Source organism: Protopterus annectens, chromosome 8.part0 (genome assembly GCF_019279795.1).
Source record: "Protopterus annectens isolate FY-2018-M chromosome 8.part0, PAN1.0, whole genome shotgun sequence".
In the NCBI taxonomy this organism is placed as follows: domain Eukaryota; kingdom Metazoa; phylum Chordata; order Ceratodontiformes; family Protopteridae; genus Protopterus; species Protopterus annectens.
This window is the reverse complement of record NC_056741.1, coordinates 1,754,142,942-1,754,163,200: the sequence shown is the minus strand read 5'-3', so window position 1 is coordinate 1,754,163,200 and position 20,259 is coordinate 1,754,142,942. Positions and strand designations below refer to the sequence as shown.

The following is a 20,259-nucleotide window of genomic DNA, read 5'->3' as shown; positions in this document are numbered from 1 at the left end:
TGATTATGTACAGGAAACATTTGAAATGTTGAATGAAAAGAAATGTTATAAAGAAGTAACAGCTAATAACTTATTTAAGGGGTATAAGACAATACATTTGTTTTTAAATGAGATGCATGCATTGGGTGAAGAGTAATCATAGCTGGCCTGATGCATAGGCCAACTAGGCGGCCACCTAGGAAGCTGCTCTAGCAGGGAAATTATTCCAGTAATCTGGATGGTGTAGGTAGACTAGGATGGGGCCACCAGGTGGTGTTGGGGGAGCACTGTGGACATATTTTGCCTAGTGTACCAGTTGAACAAAGGTCGTCCCTGAGAGTAATATGATGTCTTTGAGTTTTATCAAATATTTACACCCTTTCTTCTCTTTTTTGTATTTATCAAGTAGATAAGTTTGAAAATAAAATTGTTTCTAGGCATGGCATAGTATAAGCTTATTCTAAAATGGAATCACTGGCGGTAATAATTGGTTGAATCTCTTTCAAATAAAGATCAAGTGTTATGTGAAGGATGCATTTAATTTTACTAAAAGATTAAGAATTTTGAAATAATATTGCCCTCAATCCACCTTACTCATGTGTCCTAACTGAAACCTTAAAACTACATCTGTGTCTAACCCGAATACCATACATTAGCTTACAATAAAACCTTTCCCTAAAAATACCATTAGTTAATACATTTTGACACACTATGCAAAAATTGCACATATATACACAATAAAAAAACTATCCCTTACTCACAAGCCCTTACTCTAATCCTAATCCATAAGGACACACACACACACACACACACACACACACACACACACACACACACACACACTCACACACACACAAAACGTATCTACACATACATACCTCAATGTTGAAATTTTCAGTATGTCAAAAATGTTTTAACATTTTCACAATCAATAACAATTAAGAGTCACTTACTGTAACCCAAGGTACATCTTTTATGCATAACTGAACAGTCAACATTTCGCTATTCAGTAAACACAAGTCGACTAACAAAGAACTACACTCCATAGATTAAGTACTCAACAGAAAGAACTGCACCTATATATATATATATATATATATATATATATATATATATATATATATATATATATATAGAGAGAGAGAGAGAGAGAGAGGTGTGTGTGTGTGTGTGTGTGTGTGTGTGTGTGTGTGTGTGTGTGTGTGTGTGTGTGTGTGTGCGTGTGTGTGTGTGTCTGTGTGTATGGAGGGTTACTTAATGAGCAGTGACAGAAATTTGGGATTGTTGTAGCGGGAATGTTAATAGTAGAAAGGCATTTCTGTGTTCAGATGGGCATAATATAATGGATAATCTTACTTCTTCCATAGGTGTTATTGCAGCCACTTATGGACAGCAATGGAAGGAACAGAGAAGATTTGTCTTAATGCTACTACGAAATTTTGGCCTCGGGAAAAAGTCAATGGAAATGAAAATCCAAGAAGAGGCAAAATGTTTACTTAACTATTTTGAGAGCAGGAAGGGTAAGAATGAAATTGTACAACTTTTTCCAAATGAGTTTTCAAGTAATTCCTAAACAGAACATGATATTTAAACACTTTCATCCCGCCATAAGCAGTTTTAAGCTATACCACAAATATATTCAGATATATTCAACTATATTAATTATATGCATTTAGAAGGGATTTTTCATCATATCTAGTATACTAAATAACATGGCATATTCAGAAGGCCATCTTTAAGTAATCATATCACTGAACCAAGTAAGTTGTTTAGGAATTTCTAGTAGGTAAAATTTGCCAACATAAGGGAAATCGAATAACTCATCCATACCTTGTATTATGTGTATGAATCATTAAGTGTTTTATATTTGCTTTCTTTCTTATCAAGGTTAACATAAAAATAAGCCATTATTTTTAATGAATGGATAGCAAAATTATTTTGCATTTGTATAGAACATATTTTTCATTCTCCTATAGCCCTTCGACTCATCCCAGTGGTATGCAGGAACCAAAATATTTGTTTTTTTTTTCTTTTTTATGGTTTTGCATGCTTTAAACAATTCCAACAAGGTAACATGACCAAAGCCTACTTTTACACTGAAAATCACTGCCTGTGCTGATCTTCTCCAACTCCCAGAAGAAAGATTGCATTCTTCCATGTTATCCAGTGTTTAATCTAACAAAGTACCATGACCAAAGCCTACTTTTACACTGAAAACCACTGCTTGTGCTGAGCATCTCCAACTCCGAGAACAAGAACTGCACTCTTTCACGTTACCCATTGTTTAATCTAACAAAGTATGTTCTACTGTTGATTGTATAGCTGTTATTGGTATTAGCTTTACCAGCTACATGCATGCGATTAGGACACCCCAGGCACTCTCTTACCCCCTTAGTAACCCCTGTCCTTTGCCTCTCTCTATTGAAAGTTTATCTTTCTCTTACCTGCTGACAACTAACCTGTTATTAGCTATTTGCCACCTGGTGTAACCACCTTCCTCTCCGAGTTTTAAGTCAATATTCAGCTGTAGCTTCTTACCCTTTCCTGCCTGTACCTCCTTTCTCTTCTCAACTTGCATTACTCACTTTCACTCTCACTCTGCTATGCCTCTTACCAGCATCTCTTGGTCAAGTGATTTTTTTTGGTGGCAACCATCATTAGTGGTCCCAAACTACAATCCCCAGCCTTTTACTTTTTTCCTACCTTTTCCATGATGCCCTGGGGCATTCAAAATCCTATCTCAGTGTTCCACACTATCTTTTTCATTCTCCTATAGCCCTCCAACCCATCCTAGTGCTGTGCAGGAGCTGAATATTTGTTTTTTGTTTCTTTTTTCTTGGTTTTGTGTGCTATAAACTGTTCCAACAAGGTGATCTCACCTAGACTGAATTACTGTTGTCTAACGAACCAGGAACTCTTATCTTAATTACATTACATTCAATTTCAACTGAAGTTTACTGCTTTGTAACCACTGCTCGGCAGAGCATCGTTTTTTAATTAGATTGCTCTTGGCTGGCTAATGGTTGCATGTTACAAAGTCAGCTTTTTATACTTGTACTGTAAATTTATTACAAGGTTTTAGTATTTGTACTGTAAATATTTTTACCAACTGCTGCCTTCTGCACTATGAGCTAGGCTTGGAAGAACACTCTCCTTTGCATGTTTGCTCATGACCTGCTACCTTATAATTGTTACAAAAAGCAACTACTGAACATATGTATGGCAAGCAATGAACCAATACGTAGAGTGCTCATATTAATATAATTAATATCTTAACTGCTATTACCTAATGGTCACTGATACATACGATAACAGCAATGGCTGCAGGTTGCATGTAATCTGTATTTCAAATATCAGCTTGTTTTTATCTGCATAGCTACATCCTCACACCTCTGTAGATTAAACACCAGAGATAAGAATGTTGAATTAATAGATACATAATATTCCAAGTATACTTTAACTCTGTGTAATGGTATACCCTTGTTTGGAATACAGCCTAAAACTGCTTCTTGGCTTTCTTAGGAACAGCGATTGTGGTAGACATACAGGAAGTTGACCTAGAGAGCTTGTTGTTTGTCATATTTATTTGGAAGGTGTTATATGTGACTGCTTTTATGGTAAAGTGCTGTCTCTCTTTAAGTACTTGGTAACTCTCTTCTGCACTGCTATAAACCCTACAATATCCCTTTAACTCCTCTGTGCTGGAACTAAGCAGATTTATTTTTGTAGTAAACTGTGTCACTGATTTCCCTTCATAACTCACCACTGCATCTTCCCTCCTTTTCTCTTTTTCTCTAGGTACCACAATCAAAGCCTACTTTTACACTGAAAACCACTGCTTGTGCTGAGCCTCTACAACTCCCAGAACAAGGACTGCACTCTTTCATGTTACCCAGTGTTTAATCTAACAAAGTATGTTCTGCTGTTGATTGTATAGCTGTTATTGGTATTAGCTTTACCGGCTATATGCATGCAAATGGGACACCTCAGACACTCTATTACCCCCTTAGTAACCCCTGCCTTTGCTTCTGTCTATTGAAAGTTTATCTTTCTCTTGCCTGCTGACAACTAACCTGTTACTAGCTATTTCCCATCTGGTGTAGCCACCTTCATCTCCAAGTTTCAAGTCAATACTCAGCCATAGCTTCCTACCCTTTCCTGCCTGTACCCCCTTTCTTTTCCCAACTTATGCTACTCACTTTCACTCTCACTGTGCTGTGCCTCTTACCAGAGTCTCTTGGCCAAGTGATTGTTTTTTTGGTGGCAACCATCATTAGTGGTCCAATCAGCTCCATTCACCCACGCTTCGCTCGGGCTTACTCCACTCCCCTACCCTACCCCCATTCCCACCCATCCCCATTTTCATTACATTTATACCTCATCCACCTGGGGTCCTCCCCACCCACAACTCTAAATTATCCAATTCTAGCTTTCCCCACATACCCCTACCACTCCCCTCTCACATCTTCTCTCCTCTCATTAAATCCTTCCCACCTTTTTTCTGACTGGTTACACCTATCTCCCCCGTCTGCAGACTATTTTGTCTTCATTCCATCTCTATTTCCCTTACCATTTCAATAAATTAACAACAAATACTTACATCCCAGGTCTTATCACTTCACTTTCTCAACTGTTGTACCACTCTTCCCCCACACATTCAATATGCCCTCCCTCTGCATCTTTGCAACCCTATTACTATACATATCTTACCTTACTTCCTATCAGATCCAACTTAACCACTTGCATACATCTCCAACTAGTACTTATCCCCTACCCCTATGGAACCCTTCTTATCACCCCTCTCTTTTCAATCCATCCTATACTCATCCTTAGAAATGGAAAATATCCACTATTTCAGCTATCTCCCATAAACCTAAGTTGTTGTTGCTCTTCTTCTTTTTTCGGCTTTTCCCGATTAGGGGTCGCCACAGTGGAACTCCGGTCCACTAATGATTGGCTGTAGATCTTTATGGTGCTGAGGTGCCAGCTCTATGCCCAACCTTCAACAAAGGCATGCCCATTTACATATATCTTTTGAATGCCACTCGACCTCGGGGAGGACATGCAGACTCCACATAGAAGGTGATCCCTATAGTCTATACTTCTACTGTACTAAACCAAAACCAATCTGAAGCACCCTACTTCTAGATGGTGACATCCACCCTAATCCTGGCCCTTCCATCACAACCACTACAAATACCAACCAGCCAAACAGACATTTATTTATGCAGTTAACATACTGAGCTTACCTAACAAAGTTACAGTTACATTCCTGGATCACCCAATATACCCCTCACATCCTAATACTATCCAAAACCTGGATAAAACCACACATCTCTGACTCTGAAATACTACCTCTTCACTATAATATGTACTGTACTGACAGACCTGCCACAAAAGGTGGTGAGTTGCAGTAATGTACTCCAAGCACCTCAATGTATCCCCTCTTTCCTTATCTCTACCTTACTTCAAACGTGCCAAACTATTTCTTCTAACTTGTCACCTCAAACCCACTAAAATATTTTCCATTGCAACTATATATATATATATATATATATATATATATATATATATATATATATAGTTTCACTTCATATTGTCAAAAGCTCATTTCATCAAATTTCAAAACAGCGAGACCAAATAGTCAAAAACTCAAATCATTGAAAATTCATAACATCGAATCTCAAATCATTGAAAACTCCAAAGCAACTAGAAATAACATCCCACAGAGTTTTTACTATGTTTATGCAGGGGGCAAGCCCCCCCCTGCACCCCAGCCCCCCGTACATTAAATATACCAACTCCAAGGTCACACTACAGTGGGGTTAGGAAATTACTTTTTCCCCCACTGTAGTGTGACCTTGGAGTTGGTATATTTAATTTTGTGGGTGTGGGGTGCAGTGGGGCTTGCCCCCCTGCATAAATGTAGTAAACAGTGTCTCCTATTATTTACCCCCTCAATAACTAGCCATATCGACAACTTTCTTTTTACTGTCAATTCCCAAAATAATACTGTCTTAGAAGCTGCCCCTAGTAGAAAGTTGTTAGGAATCATTATCGATGACAATTTAACTTTTGACCTTCATATCCAATTTAACATCAAGAGGACACATCAAAAGCTGGGTGCCCTATATAGGCACAACTACCTCCTCAACCTCTCCACCAAGAAGGCCCTAGCCTCTTCATTTCTTCTCCCTACCCTGCTGTATGGTGCCCACATCTTCACCAACCTACAATCCTCCCTAAAAAGTAAGCTTGACTCCTGCTACAAGAAAATTGCCAAATTTTCTACAAACTCAAAATACTCTACACACCACTGCTTTTCACTGCAACAGCTCAGTTGGCTAGAATGTCCCACCACCTTACTTACCTACAATTAACTACAGCCCACAGGTTAATCTTCCAACCAGAAAACTGCCCTTCCCTGTTATCCATACTGACCACATACCATCCCACTCACCACCTCAGTTCAGAAAATAAAATGTTGCTGTCTATAGAGAAACCCAAACTCTCAACTGGCAAAATGCTATATTCCTATGCCGTCTCCAAGCTATGGAACACTCTTCCTCCCTCTCTCAGAATGATCAGCAATCTTGCCTTCTTCAAAAATCCTTAAAAGGACATCTCCTCTCTCAGTGGATATTTTTCTGTTACCTACCGAAACACCTGCTATCCCACTCCAGGACCCTATCACTATCAACCTCCTTTAATATTAGCTCCAACTCTTTTCTATTACCTTCCTATTTCTCTCTCTCTCACCTACTTCATACTTCTAACTCAATCTTTTTCCTCTTGCTTGCTTCTAGCCCCACACTACTATATGCCCAAACTCCTGCACATAACCCATATACTGCTTCATCTTTCTTTCCTGCTCACAACTATCTATTTACTTTGCCATATCTACTATCACATCATCACACTGTACCTCTTCTACTATCTCTCTCTTCCACATATATACCTCCCACTTTACATTCATCCAATGTACTTTATTTCTCTCTAACACACTAAGACCTTTGTTTGTAGTTAACGTGCTTATAGTTAATGTGCATTATCTCTGTTACACATATGGTTTTACACTTGCTTTGTAAATAGTTTCTATGTATCAACTTAGTTTCATTTGTATTTTATTGTCGCTTGTATGTCATTTTATTGTCCTTTGTATATTGCGGAGCTTTTCTCCCCAGGCCTCCACTGAAAATGGGCTACTTCAGTATTATAAGGTTTACACAATCCCCAGTGCAAAAGTCTTGCCACATTATTATGCCTTTCAGTATACAATGCTTCTTCTTGCTTTTCCTGGTTAGGGGTCACCACAGCAGATCACTGTCTGCTCATGATTGGCAGTGGAGTTTTACAGTGTTGAGTTGCCAGCCTGGCACCCAGCCTTTCACAGAAGGCATACACATGCATACCTAGGGCTAATTTAGTGTGTCTAATCCATCTACAGCATGTCTTTGGGATGTGGTAGGAAACTAGAGCACCCAGAGGAAACCCACACAACCACAGGGAGGACATGCAGACTCTGCAAAGAAGGCACCCCAGCTGAGGATCAAACCAGAGAACCTCTTGCTGTGAGAGGGCAACGCTAACAGCTGCACCACCGTGGCCGCCCTTCAGTGTACAATGCTTCTACTATTGGTATACCATAATCAGCAACAATATGTGCAACTGTTTCCAAATTCTGTTTTAAAAAAACCTACATTTGTCTATTTCTCCCACATGTTCAGTGGACTCTGTGAACCAACATGTACATAGTCCACTATCTTGGGACGCCAATATTAACCTTTCATATTTTGATTTAAATTCACCACTCCTTAACCATTTCTGCATTTGATCCTGATAAACACAAGTTTGTTTCAAGAGCTTTCTATACTTGCAACTATATTTATGCATTTCCCACATTTCTTGCCTTGTCATCTGATCCTTCACCTTACATATTTTCTTTTGTTTTTATGGTACATTCAGTTGCTGCCTGAGTTTTATCTACTTCTTGTTTGATTTCCATTCCTACTTGACACAGATATGCTTCTGCTAAACTAAGCAGGGAGGTCATCTTAGGCTTATTCTCCTCATGTTTTAAAACTTTCACTATGTTTGGGTCTTGTGAGGTCAGCAGATATGTATGCAGTCCTACAGTTGCCAATCTATACATGTAATGAATTTTGAGGAGACCCACACCTCCTTCAGAACAGGGAATATATACACTTGGTATGCACTGATTTGTATAAATCATTTGATGAGCATGAAGCATCCTTCTTGTTTTTCCTATCCAACTTATCCAACACCTTTTGGGGCTAGTAAGTCACTCCATAACTGTACATTAGGATAGAAAGAGCAAATTGGTTTATAGCTTGGACTTTGTTCCTAGATGTCAACACTTTTTTAATATAGTTTTCTACAAATATTCCTTACTAAGTTTTATTCACATTTGTTCATGTGTTATTGTTGATTCTTCATCAGTTCCCAAATATTTATACACTCATCTTGCTCAAGTTCTTTTATATCACATTCCTGTTCCAAGCTGATGGTTTCTTGGTGCTGCAGCTTTCCTGCTTTAAAATATCATATGAAAAAGTTTTGACCACTTGCAGCTGTGCTTTCAGTTCCTCATCTGATGAACTATACAGTTTTAAATTGTCCACAAAAAGCAGATGAGAAGTGTTTACACTTTGTTGTTTTCTGGGAGCCAAATTGTAGCCATAACTTAATCTGTTAAGTAGACAGCTTAATGGGTTAAGGGCAAGACAAAAGAGCAGCGATGACAGAGTCACCTTGAATATCCCTTATGGATTTTTATCCCTGGAATAATAATTTTTCCTTTATTGTGGCTTAACTGCAAAGTGATTTTCCACTGTTTAATGGTCTCTGTAATGTAACCAATCAGAGTAGGATGTATCTTATACATTTTAAGCACTCTTTTATCCATGAATATAGGATACTGTCATATGCTTTTTTGCAGTGTATCCATGCCATACTTTGATTCTTCCCCTTTTTAGAGTTCTCCATTGTGACTTTTATGTAACAACAAATGATCCTTTGTCACATATGACTTTCTTAAATTCCAGTGTATAGTTTATAGGTCATCAGAAGGCAAGCTATTAGTTCATAGTTTTTAGGATAGTTTTCAGGTTTGTTCTTAAGTAAGAGCATTGCTTTTCCTGTTATTAACCAGGTTAGTGTCTGTTCAGGGTGTGCATATAAATAGTTCTTACTCATGGCTAAATCTTCATGTAAATATATTAATAATTTTAGCCAGAAGTTAGGTACTGCATCTGGACCTGGGGGTTTCCATTTATGAGCTTTTCTTAACTTTGTTTCACTCTCTCTGGCCATTACTTCATCCCATTTCATATCCTGTACATTGGAACTTCTTATTCTTTCTTTTACCTCTTCTATCCATTTTGCATCTTTGTTATGCTCCCACAAGATTTGCATAGATATTTCTCCAAAATGTATCTATTTCTTCTTTTTTTAGTGGTGTTTCAATTATTTTTGCCATTTTGCCTTGCTTCCCAATTCTCTATAAAACCTTTTTGGGTCATCAATAAAGTGCTTATTTTGTACTTTTCCGTTATATTTATCTGCATATCTTCTAAGTTTTTCTGCCTGTGCTGATATTTTTAGTTTATCATTTGCGATAGTGCACTATATATCCTGATCTGTTCTGATGCTGTTTTGTTTATATCATGTCTATCTTTCTCAGTATTTTTTATATGTTCCCTCTTCTATACTCTTCTAACAGTGACACTTCTTGTCTTAATTGATTTTTAGTTTTCTCTATTTGATACTTTCATGATGGCATTTGATTTTTCCCTTTCCTTTGTCTTACTGCCCTGTGCTTTTGTAGTAAGACTTTATCTCTTATTAATATAACTGTGCAGTAATATATCCTATTTAGTTCTGTTATTTTGCATGAATTTCCATGAACAGTCCTAATTACTGTGTTCATTTGTTTTATCAAACTTCTAACTTTTTGGGTTTATTGACTTTCTGTAGTCTGTTTCTTTCTTTGATTTTAATAATGTCTGTCCATCTCTATTAAATCAAACAACTCTTCTCTTAGATCATTTTTTTCCAAACTAAGGGCGCATTTTTTGTTCTCCATTTCCTGCAAGCATACTACAGAAAGTTCCAGCACATCTTCCTCTGCCACATTCTCTTCAGTTTCATCCTGTGTCATCTGTTGCTCTTTCATATGGGAACTCACTGGCCTATCACTCCACAACACTGACTGTGTCAGAGTTGTCATAGTTTCCTGTTCCTTCCATTGCTGTGGAACTCCAACTGAACTTTTATACTGGTTTACTATGGAAGGCAACTGATCATATGTTTCCAGCTCTGCTGGCTTTTCCTTAATTTGGAGATCCATTGCTCTATCCTGCTGTAATGTTATCAAAACCTCAGTTTCTGTTTCTTAGATTCATAGATTAGTACTAACCTAACTTCCCTTGTGGGTCATTTTAAGCCTAGCTAATTATCCCATGCGAGATTCAAACTCTGCACTTTGTAAGGTAAGCACCTTAACCATTATGCCAACCTCCCAACCTCCCTTCTTTAACTTCCCCATTACAAATCCTCTTTTCTACTTATCCTGCTTGTTTTCTTTTCTTTATTTTTTTTTTTTAATTGTAAAATTTTCCATATCCAGATGACTTTCCTATATTTATCTTCAAATGTCTTTGGTACTGCTCTACTGCTCTTTTTGTATTGATTAGTTTTGTTATCTCCATTGCATAAATATTACACCATGTTAAATCTTTCTCTTTCCCATGTCCATATTTCTTCTTCAGATATCTCCTGCTCCTCCTTTTTCTCCTTACTTGTGGAACTTGCCATATCATCATGCTGTGATATAACCAGTCTTAGACTTTCTATACTAAATCCTTCACTTCACAGGTATTCCATAACTTTAGCTTCTGTTTTTTTAACTACTTCTTTATAATCTTCTGTTCTACATTCCCTGTTTGTGATCTTATTTTTTGTATTATGAAATGTTCCATATCTGAATGCCTTTGCCTGCATTTCTTTTTGAATATCTTCGGGGCTGCTTTTTTGTATTGATTAATTTGGCTTTTTCCTGTGCATAAATATTGTACCATATCATCTCTCTCTTTCTTTCCCATGTCTATATTTCTTTCTTATACATTTCTAAAATCTCTAGATTTTCTTCTTTATATTTTTGCATTTCCTCAGTTGCTTCTTTTTCCAAATGGCCCAATGTTTCTTGGTCTATTTTATGTATTTCATAAATTTGTTGTATTAATGAACACACATTTTTACTTGAAGATTCTGGCAGTTTTTCTTGTGGTAGTATTTTTCCCCTCTAATTTCTCACTTAATCATTTTGTATATCTTCTGTCTGGAAATTCTAGGTTTCTTGCATAATAGTAACAATACATATTTTTTTCTATTCTCAATAGACAACTCAATAATTTTTATGGCTCTTTTCTGGCCTATTTCCTTGTGCAACAGAAGGTCATCCTCCCTCTGGGCCTGGCCTGGCCCCATTGTAGGAATGTTTCTGAGTCTTGAAGATTCTATGCTGTCATTTTTTTCCATTCCTGGCAGCAGTACACCTACCAGGATTTGGGCACTTTTTATGATGGGTCTTGTGTACCCAGCTATCTTTTTTATTTTTTATTTTTTTTGAAAATATTTTTATTAAATTTTCATAAAATATAATCACTATAAAATTTATACTGCAGTGGTGGTGCTGCGGTAGCGTTGTCACCTCATAGCAAGACATTGTCCCATTCGATTCTCAGCTAGAGCATCTTCTGTGTGGAGGCATACGTGAATGGGGTGTGCCTTCGTTGAAGGTTGTGCATCAGGGCTGGTAACCCAGTATGTAAAAATCCACTACCAATCATTAGCGGACCGGAGTTCCGCTGTGGCTATCCCTAAACAGGAAAAGCCGAAAGACATAATCACTATAAAATTTGTAATCAGAAATGTACATGCATATTTAAAAGTAAGAAAAGACAACCAAATTTTATAAATACAGAAACAAAGAAAATGACTATTTACAAATGTGTCCATCAACCTTCTAGTCATTCCTGTTGTTGCATGTCTGTTCAATTCCAGAATGTTTTTTTATTTTTGCTTTTCAAGCAGTTCTTTAAATGTTGTCCATACATTGAAGCAAGAGGTAATTCTGTTAATTCTCAATCTGATTGTAATAATTTCTAGATGAATTACTTTGGTTGCTAAACTTATAAATTCTTTAAATGAGGGAGTAAATTAATTTTTCCTGTTTTGTGTGATCACTTTTCTGGAGATGGTCAGTACAGTCCACAATATGTTAAATTTCATTCTTTTAATACAAGTGGGAATAGGGCTATTACAAAAATTAATGATTTCGATAAAATAAATTTATATCCAAAAAATGCCTGTAAAAACGAATTATTATTCCAAAAAGGAAGTAAGACAGTATGATCAGAGAACTTGTGTTGCCAGTCTGCTTTAAGTTTTTTCCTTCATTTCCAAAAAAGTTGTTTTTTCTTTACATCAATTCAATTTTATGAGGGGTGAAAAAGGACCTATGTGAAACCATTCATGTAAACAAATGCCATCTAAGAGATGAAGTAGCATGTTTAGATGATAATGGGAATAATTTTTGTTTTCTTCACTTGGTGGTCTATAATTGATTTGGGTAAAATAGTTCCAATATATATCATTACATGTTTTAGTTTCCTTCTTTACCACTTTATACAATTTAGACAAGAGACCATGACCCAAGGAATTTTGCTGCGATAACAATATGATATATTCAATCAATTTTGGGACATGATCACTTAACATTTGTTGCATTGACTTAATTTCCCATTCTATTTATAGTCTACAAGTTTGTATATCTAACCACATATATTTATCCAAATCATATTTGTTCCTAGTGTAATCTGCTTAGCGCAGCTTTTTGTCTTTCATTTACTGAAACCAGTACAACAGATTCTTCTTTTTAAAGGCAACCATTGTTTCTATATTTGATGTAGGGCTATTTCTTTGAGCATATGCCATAGGAAACAAAAGGAAAATATATGCTTTATAAGCCAGATATCTATATATAAAATTTCTAAAAGTATTTAATATAGTCAAAACAAAGTAAGAATCACTTGTTTGGTGAATTTTCCCTATAATGTACTCCTTTAAGAACCAAAATAAACTGTTATTTCATATAAGATAATTATTAGTATATCTATAACAGCTAGAATGCATAAAAAGGTTTCCTAAAAATTATTTCCATCTAGCTGTATAAGTGTTGCTAATCCAAATACATATTGTTTTCACAACTGATGGTAACGAATATAATTCTATGTCTTGGAGTCCTATTCCCCCTACTTCCCAGTCTCTTATACAATGATTCAACACAATTTTTGGTTTGTAAGGGAACCAAAGAAATTTCAAAATTAAAGTGTTAAATTCTTTAATACAGGTTTTCATATGAGATAATGTTAATGATTAAATCATATATAGGAGTTTTGGCAAGATAATCATTTTGATGATAGAGAGTCTTTCTTCCATTGTGAAGACAATTTTATTCTATTTGTCCATTAGATTCTGTATCTTATTTATGCAATTAGTATAATTATAATTTACTATATATTTAATATTATCCATTATGGTTATTCCTAAGTAATTAGTTTTCTTTCCTTTGACAATATATTTAAGGAACTTATTTGGGATTTTATTCTTATTTATGTTTATCAGTAAAAGTTTTGTTTTATCATTAAATTTTAAACCAGATTTTCTTTGAAGTAGTTCTATTGCTAAAAAAAAAAAAGTTGCAGATATACATTTATTATTATCATTCAATGTCAGTAAGATGTCATCTGCAAACAACTGAATTTTAGAACTTGAATTCTCTATTATTTTAATACTTTTTATATCTGTATTTCATGCAATAAAATAAGCATAAGGTTCCATAACTAGGGTAAAAATCAGAGGTAAAAGAGGACATCCTTGTTTATTTCCTTTTGATATTTGTATAGAATCAGCTCTGAAAGTACATATTTGACATATGCAAAACAATTTTCATGGAAAAGATTAATAAGATGTGCAAAGTTAAAAGAAAACTTGTAGTCTTCTAGAACTAGCAAAATATATATTTCTTTATTTTTTTTTATTTTTTTAACCTACTACTGTCCATAATATATGCTGTATAAACTACAGTCTATATATCAGTGTCATCTTGGTGAGATCTTGTGAAGATACTCACCAAGACTTAATTCTCTCTCTCTCTCTCACTCTTTGACTTCATGCCCTTTTATCTGACTTACATGCAGATATACTAAATTATATTTCTTGTTAATTCTTCTACTTGCAGATATTTAGTTTTACTAAGTCTGTACACACTAATCACTTTTTACATAATTTCACTCACATTGTACACATTAAATGACTGTATTTACTTTTAATAAAATTAATATAAATTATGCAGTTATAATTAAATATACAATCAGTTGTCTTAATACGCTGCCTGTAGTCTGTTTCTTTTGAGTAGGACACAAAATTATTTCTACTACTAATGAATCATATAGGTCATGTAATTCATAGCCTTCTTGCCAATGTCTTAATTTCCTAACATAAGTGCTAATACTTCTGTAAGATCCTATTCTCTGATAAAGAATGACTGGTAAACATTAAGAGTGACTCTGTCATTGCTGTCTCATCAACTGAGGTTCTCCCCTCTCTCTCTCTCTCTCTCTGTCTTTTGCCCTCCCTCTCTCTCCCTTCTTTCTTTCTCTAAAAACTCAGAAGTAGTACAAACTTGTAAAGCTTCTTAACCTAAGATGTATAGAAATTCAGCACACTGTTTTTTTTATGCTATGATAGTTTTTTTTTACATTAAGAAATAATTTGAATTTCTTCTGGATGTAAATGGAGGACTACAACTGTTATTTCCCGAATAAAAGTTGGCCATCCACAGACCCAGGTAATTATCAACTGATAAGTCTGACTAGTCTCTTATGTAAAGCCATGAAAAGAATTGCCATGATATGATAAATAATTACATTAGAAACATTCAGACACTGGACCGAGCTCACTCATCAAGGGCGGGTCATGTTTGCTCAACCTAGTGAACTTCTTTGAGAAGGTCACCAAAGCAATGGAAGAGGGCAAAATGGTACATATAACCAACTTGACCTGGCTAAGACATTTGACACAACACTCCACTCAGGCATCATAAACAAGCTCACCAGATTAGGTATAAATACCCTACATCACCAGCTGGATAGTCAGTTGGCTCACAGATAAGATGCAAAAGGTCAAGATAGATTTACCTTTACAAAAAGGCCAGTCAGTAGTGGAGTCCCTCAGGGCTCAGTGCTGGGGCTATGTCTATTTGGCATCTTCTTCTCCGAAGTTAAGGCTAACATCACTGTCCTATAGTTGACCAAGTTCAGAGATTATTGCAAACTGGGCAGCCACAGACTCCCCAAAAACACAAATACTCTCCAAAAAAGTCTGACATGAATTAATAATTAGTGCCAGAGTCATGGCCTAAAATTCAGTGCCAGCAAATGTACTTCACCTTCAGTAAGGTGGCCACCCTTAGAAATATTGATAATGTATCCTGAAAGTAGACCATGTGGTCAAGAAATTGGGAATGCACGTGGACAGTAACATGGCCTTTGACCATCACATGTCTACTGTAGTAAGGAAATCATTTGACAAAGTGTAACTTAAAAGCAATGGAAATGGCATCTAGGGCCAAAGATATAATTGCTTCATTGTTCTCAGTCCTCATTGGATCAATCATAGAGTACAATTCCCAAATCAGTATGTACCTCACCAGGCGTATGCAACAACTGGAGTGTCCACAAAGGTTCCTCATAAAAAGAATACATGGTGTAGAAAACATGTCCTATGTGGACTGCCTCAAAGCCCTATCCCTATGCTTGACTTGCTACAGATTGTTGAGAGGTGATCTATGCCTTGTGTACAAAACATCATTTGATGCAACTCTGATGGGTCTACTGCATATCTGCAAATAAATAGTATCAGAAATACCAGATCAGGGGATGTAAGCCTCATCTGTAGCATAGATAAAACATGTTGATGGGATAGGTATGTGTCAGAGACACTACCCCTTCTCTGGAACAGGCTTGCCATCCATTTGAATCAGAGTTATTCCCTGCACTTTTTCAAGTTTAACTTGGACCGCTGGATGATGAATAAAAAATGTACTCCTGGTCTAGTAGCTATTTCTCTGTTAGAAGGTGAAAGCTTGTAAATGCTCAACCACTTATGTCAAAGTTATAGATAAAATCCACAAAAACCTAGGGTATCAGATCCTGTTCAATGCAATTGGGAAGCACGACTAGGCTTAAAAAGGCCCGTAATGGTCATTAGACTAGTAATCACCTATGAATCTAGGGACACATGGCTTCCACTTCTCAGAGACATTAATGTGCCAGAGAAGGTTGTCTGGTGGCTGCAGTTGCACCATTCTCATATGAATGACAAAAAGACTTAACATCACTTTTGAGTTACCTGTGTTGCAATGTAACATTTAGTAACCATTGTGCACATTAACAGAGTAAGATGATGAATGTTACCAGTTAGCTTTATTCCCAGACTGTGGGTCATTAGTAGGAAACCAGGTGAGAATATTTATATATCAACAGCATGATCAGGGTTAATATACAATTACTTTAAAGGGGTGTGCTCGTATATTACACTTAACCAATTTTATAAGTATACTGACTATAAGTCCAAATAAAAATGAATGCCATTTGAATATATTTGCTTTTCATTTCATATGATAGTCTTGTGAGGTCATGTGTCATTAACCTGAGATTTTTAGTGACTTTTTAATCATCAAGAACAACACATAAATATAAACATCCAGCTTGATCTTACTGCATTTCTTCCAGATATAAACAAATAAAAATGTTGTCATTTATGTATCATTTTACATTCATAAATCACAAGCTGTTCCCATTTGATGGGGGCACTACAGTTTTTCAAGTGCTGTTTTATCAATACTTCAACTGTTCTATGTGTTTAATCAAACTGTTCATATTGTTGATGTCTCCGACACTTGGATATTGGTTTATTTCAGGTATAGTGTAATGGTATCTCTGCCTTCACACAACTCTAAGAAAAAGCTAAAAAAAAATGTTTCTAGTGATTTAACTTTTCTCTGAATTGAGTATGAACTTGGAATTAGTATGTATACAGAATTAAGGTATGTGAGAAGACCCTCAGATTGTGAAATGCCGGAGGGACTGAACTCCTTAAAACAAATTATTTTTAATTTTTTATGGCATTCTGTGATTGTGTGCATGCTGATATGTTAATGCGGTATTTGCAGGAGGGACTGAACTCCTTAAAACAAATTATTTTTAATGTTTATGGCATTCTGTGATTGTGTGCATGCTGATATGTTAATGTGGTATTATGCAAAACTTTAGGTGCTTTGGTTATTATGTTTTGCTTCTTAGCTAAGAGAAAAATGATATTTAACTATAAATTCCTATTAGGAATTAGCCACAGAAAAGATAGATAGATAGATAGATAGATAGATAGATAGATAGATAGATAGATAGATAGATAGATAGATAGATAGAAAAGTAAACTAAAAAATGAAGTGTCCTCTCACCTGCTCCCCCTCCTTGAAGCCATGTGTCCCTTTAGTCATAATTCTTCCTATCTATAAGACTACTGGTCCTATCTGTGATCCCCCCCCCATTTCTTCCCTAAGAGACACAACCACTAACCCTTCCCCTGCATCCTGTTTCATTTGACTAATCTTGTCTCTCAGCTTGTAATTTCACTATATTGTTGTACAAAGTTTTGGGTATGTTAACAACCTTGACTCAATTTTCCTTCCTTCCAGATGCTTGCAATTCTCACTCTCCTCCATACTTCTTCCTCTTGTTCTTCTTCTTCTCAGCTGCTCCATCATATAAGTTGCTCCACTATCCTGATATTCCCCAGTTCTCAGTTCTTATCTCCAACCTACCTTACTATAAAGTTTTCATAATAGTAAATAAAGACCTCTGCTTAATTATTTTATCCCCTATTCTGTCATGGCTTTAAATCTCTGTGCAATATATTCCCCAGCTATTCCCCTACACCCAAAATAAATATTTTCAGCACTTGCCTTATATAACTAATCACCAGCATTTTCCCTCTTTCTCTACTTGTAATTACTTCTCAAACTGCTTCCACTTCTCTCCATATCCCTCCACTGTCTAAATGTATCTTGACACTTCAAAAATGTTTCTCTCAAAAGCTGCTGCTGCTTTCTACCAGAATTTGTGGAGGTCCTACAGTGCTGTCATAAACCATCTGGTCCACAGTAAGCTTGACTTTCTCTTTTTTACTCTTTTTCTCTTTCTTTGTACCCAAGTGCTGGCCAAACTCTCCTCTCTTCTTGTGACTCCCAGTTCCAAAATCACAGAGATATGGCAGATGAGGAATGCTTCTATCTAGAATTCATATATTCTTTGTTGTTCCCTCCTTAGGTCTTCTCCTTAGAGATATCTCCAATCTATTTGCTTGTGCATGAATATTCCTAGTAAATGTAAATGCTTTCCTGTTCTCCAATACCCACCTCTTAATATTCTGTCATCAACCTTTCCTTATATCTTGCCATAAACTGCCACCCGTATGAACTTTATAATCATTCTTCCCAGTCTATGTTTTTAGGTACAGAGTTAAACTCTAATCTGTCTATCTCTTAAGGACCTGTTTCCCACTCATCTGTTCCTGAATGAAAGGAAGTGTCCAAGAAAGCCTTCATCATTACTTAGTCCATAAGTACTGCATTCCCTCCATCAAAGTTTGCCTATTCTATTAGTCCAGGAAAGCCATCTCTCATATCCACTCTTTTTGGTCTTCTGTGATCTTTTGGGATCTTCTCCTAAATAGTGCATGAACTTAACATTTCTCTTCTCTGCTTGGTCATCTGTCTCTACCACTGGGAAATCAAAAGTCCACAACTTTTGACTATTTGAATCTCAACTGCATGTTCTATAATTAAGCTGTACTTTACTGTACTTTAGCAACTTCAGAAAAACCCTTTTCTTTTACAGGTCAAAATACGTACCTACATTCCATTGTTATAAGTACTTACCTATATCCCATGTTCCATGTCTCCATCTTGAACTTGACAATCCCCTACTTTTCCATCTTCCCCCTCCCATGCCTTATTACAACTCTTACAGTTTCCTTCTATTTGTTTCCCCCTCTCTAAATCTCAAATATTCCATTCCAGGATGAACTTGAAAGCACCTTGTTTCAGACTCAGTAAATGTTCACTCCCCTTCATGTCCCTTCCTTCTGGTTCCTCAAAAGGTGAAAAGCAGTTATGGTCAAATAAATTATACCCTGGGGTTGATTTTCCCTTCTCAAGTTGGGATTTTCATACACCCCTAAGCCTATAGCCCTTTAACTATCAGTCCTTAAGGCACTGATGAGCTGTACCAGCAAACCAGGCTTCATTATTAATGTTTTTGTTTGTACATCTGTCCATTATGTTCAACTTCCTCTAGTTTTACATCTGTGTCAAAAGAGATGGGGAGGAGATGGTTCCCCCAAATGATCCCCCCCCTCCTAACTGAGAGACAAGATATCAATCATAAGTTGACTGCAAACAATCCTGTCTCCCTCTAAGGGTAAAACTGAAGGGTGACATTGGCTAGGTCATTCAATTTTTTTAGTCCCCTTTGAGTATTAAGAAAATTATGTGTCATCATAAAAGCACGTTCCATTTATAAATATGTCACATATATATAATTACAGATATGTATTCCCTGAGTCTCACAATAGCTAATCATTTTAAAATGATTCATCTGATATGTTAATTTCTGTTGAGCTAAGATGTATAGTTTGAACTGAAGTGTAGCTAAATGGAACACGATCCATTTTTTTTCTTAGCAAAGTAAGAAAAAGGAAAATTATGCATCTCAACAGCCCAGAATATTGTAGCATGTCCAGATTTTTGCTTCATTTTGTCTCCTCCTCTTAAAATATTTAGGTTTCTAGAAAGTCATTTAGGATTTAAGTCAATAAATAATGGCAAACATTTATGCTGTACACATCCTTCAGAGAATGCATACCATTGCAAAATCTATTATTCTAGCAACTTGCTAAGTTTATGCAAGCATATTTAAAAATCTGTACCTGATTTTTTGCCTTTGTCCTCCCATTATTCTAGGCTTTGTCTAGAATTTGTGCCCTAGCATTTCTTTATTTATTTATCTATTTATTTATTGCATCTGCTACTAGAAAATTTAGACTGGGCACAGCAAACTCTTTTGTATCACAGAA

At 36.1% G+C, this 20,259-nt stretch overlaps 1 protein-coding gene across 1 annotated transcript in view; it reads left to right on the top strand.

The window, feature by feature from the left end:
- Window positions 1-20,259, top strand: part of LOC122809619 (cytochrome P450 2J6-like) — a 691,727-nt gene that overhangs the window by 331,599 nt on the left and 339,869 nt on the right. The window contains exon 3 of the mRNA XM_044081252.1: window positions 1,347-1,499. Within this exon, the coding sequence (XP_043937187.1) occupies window positions 1,347-1,499 (153 nt within the window). The remainder of the gene's footprint in view (window positions 1-1,346; window positions 1,500-20,259) is intronic.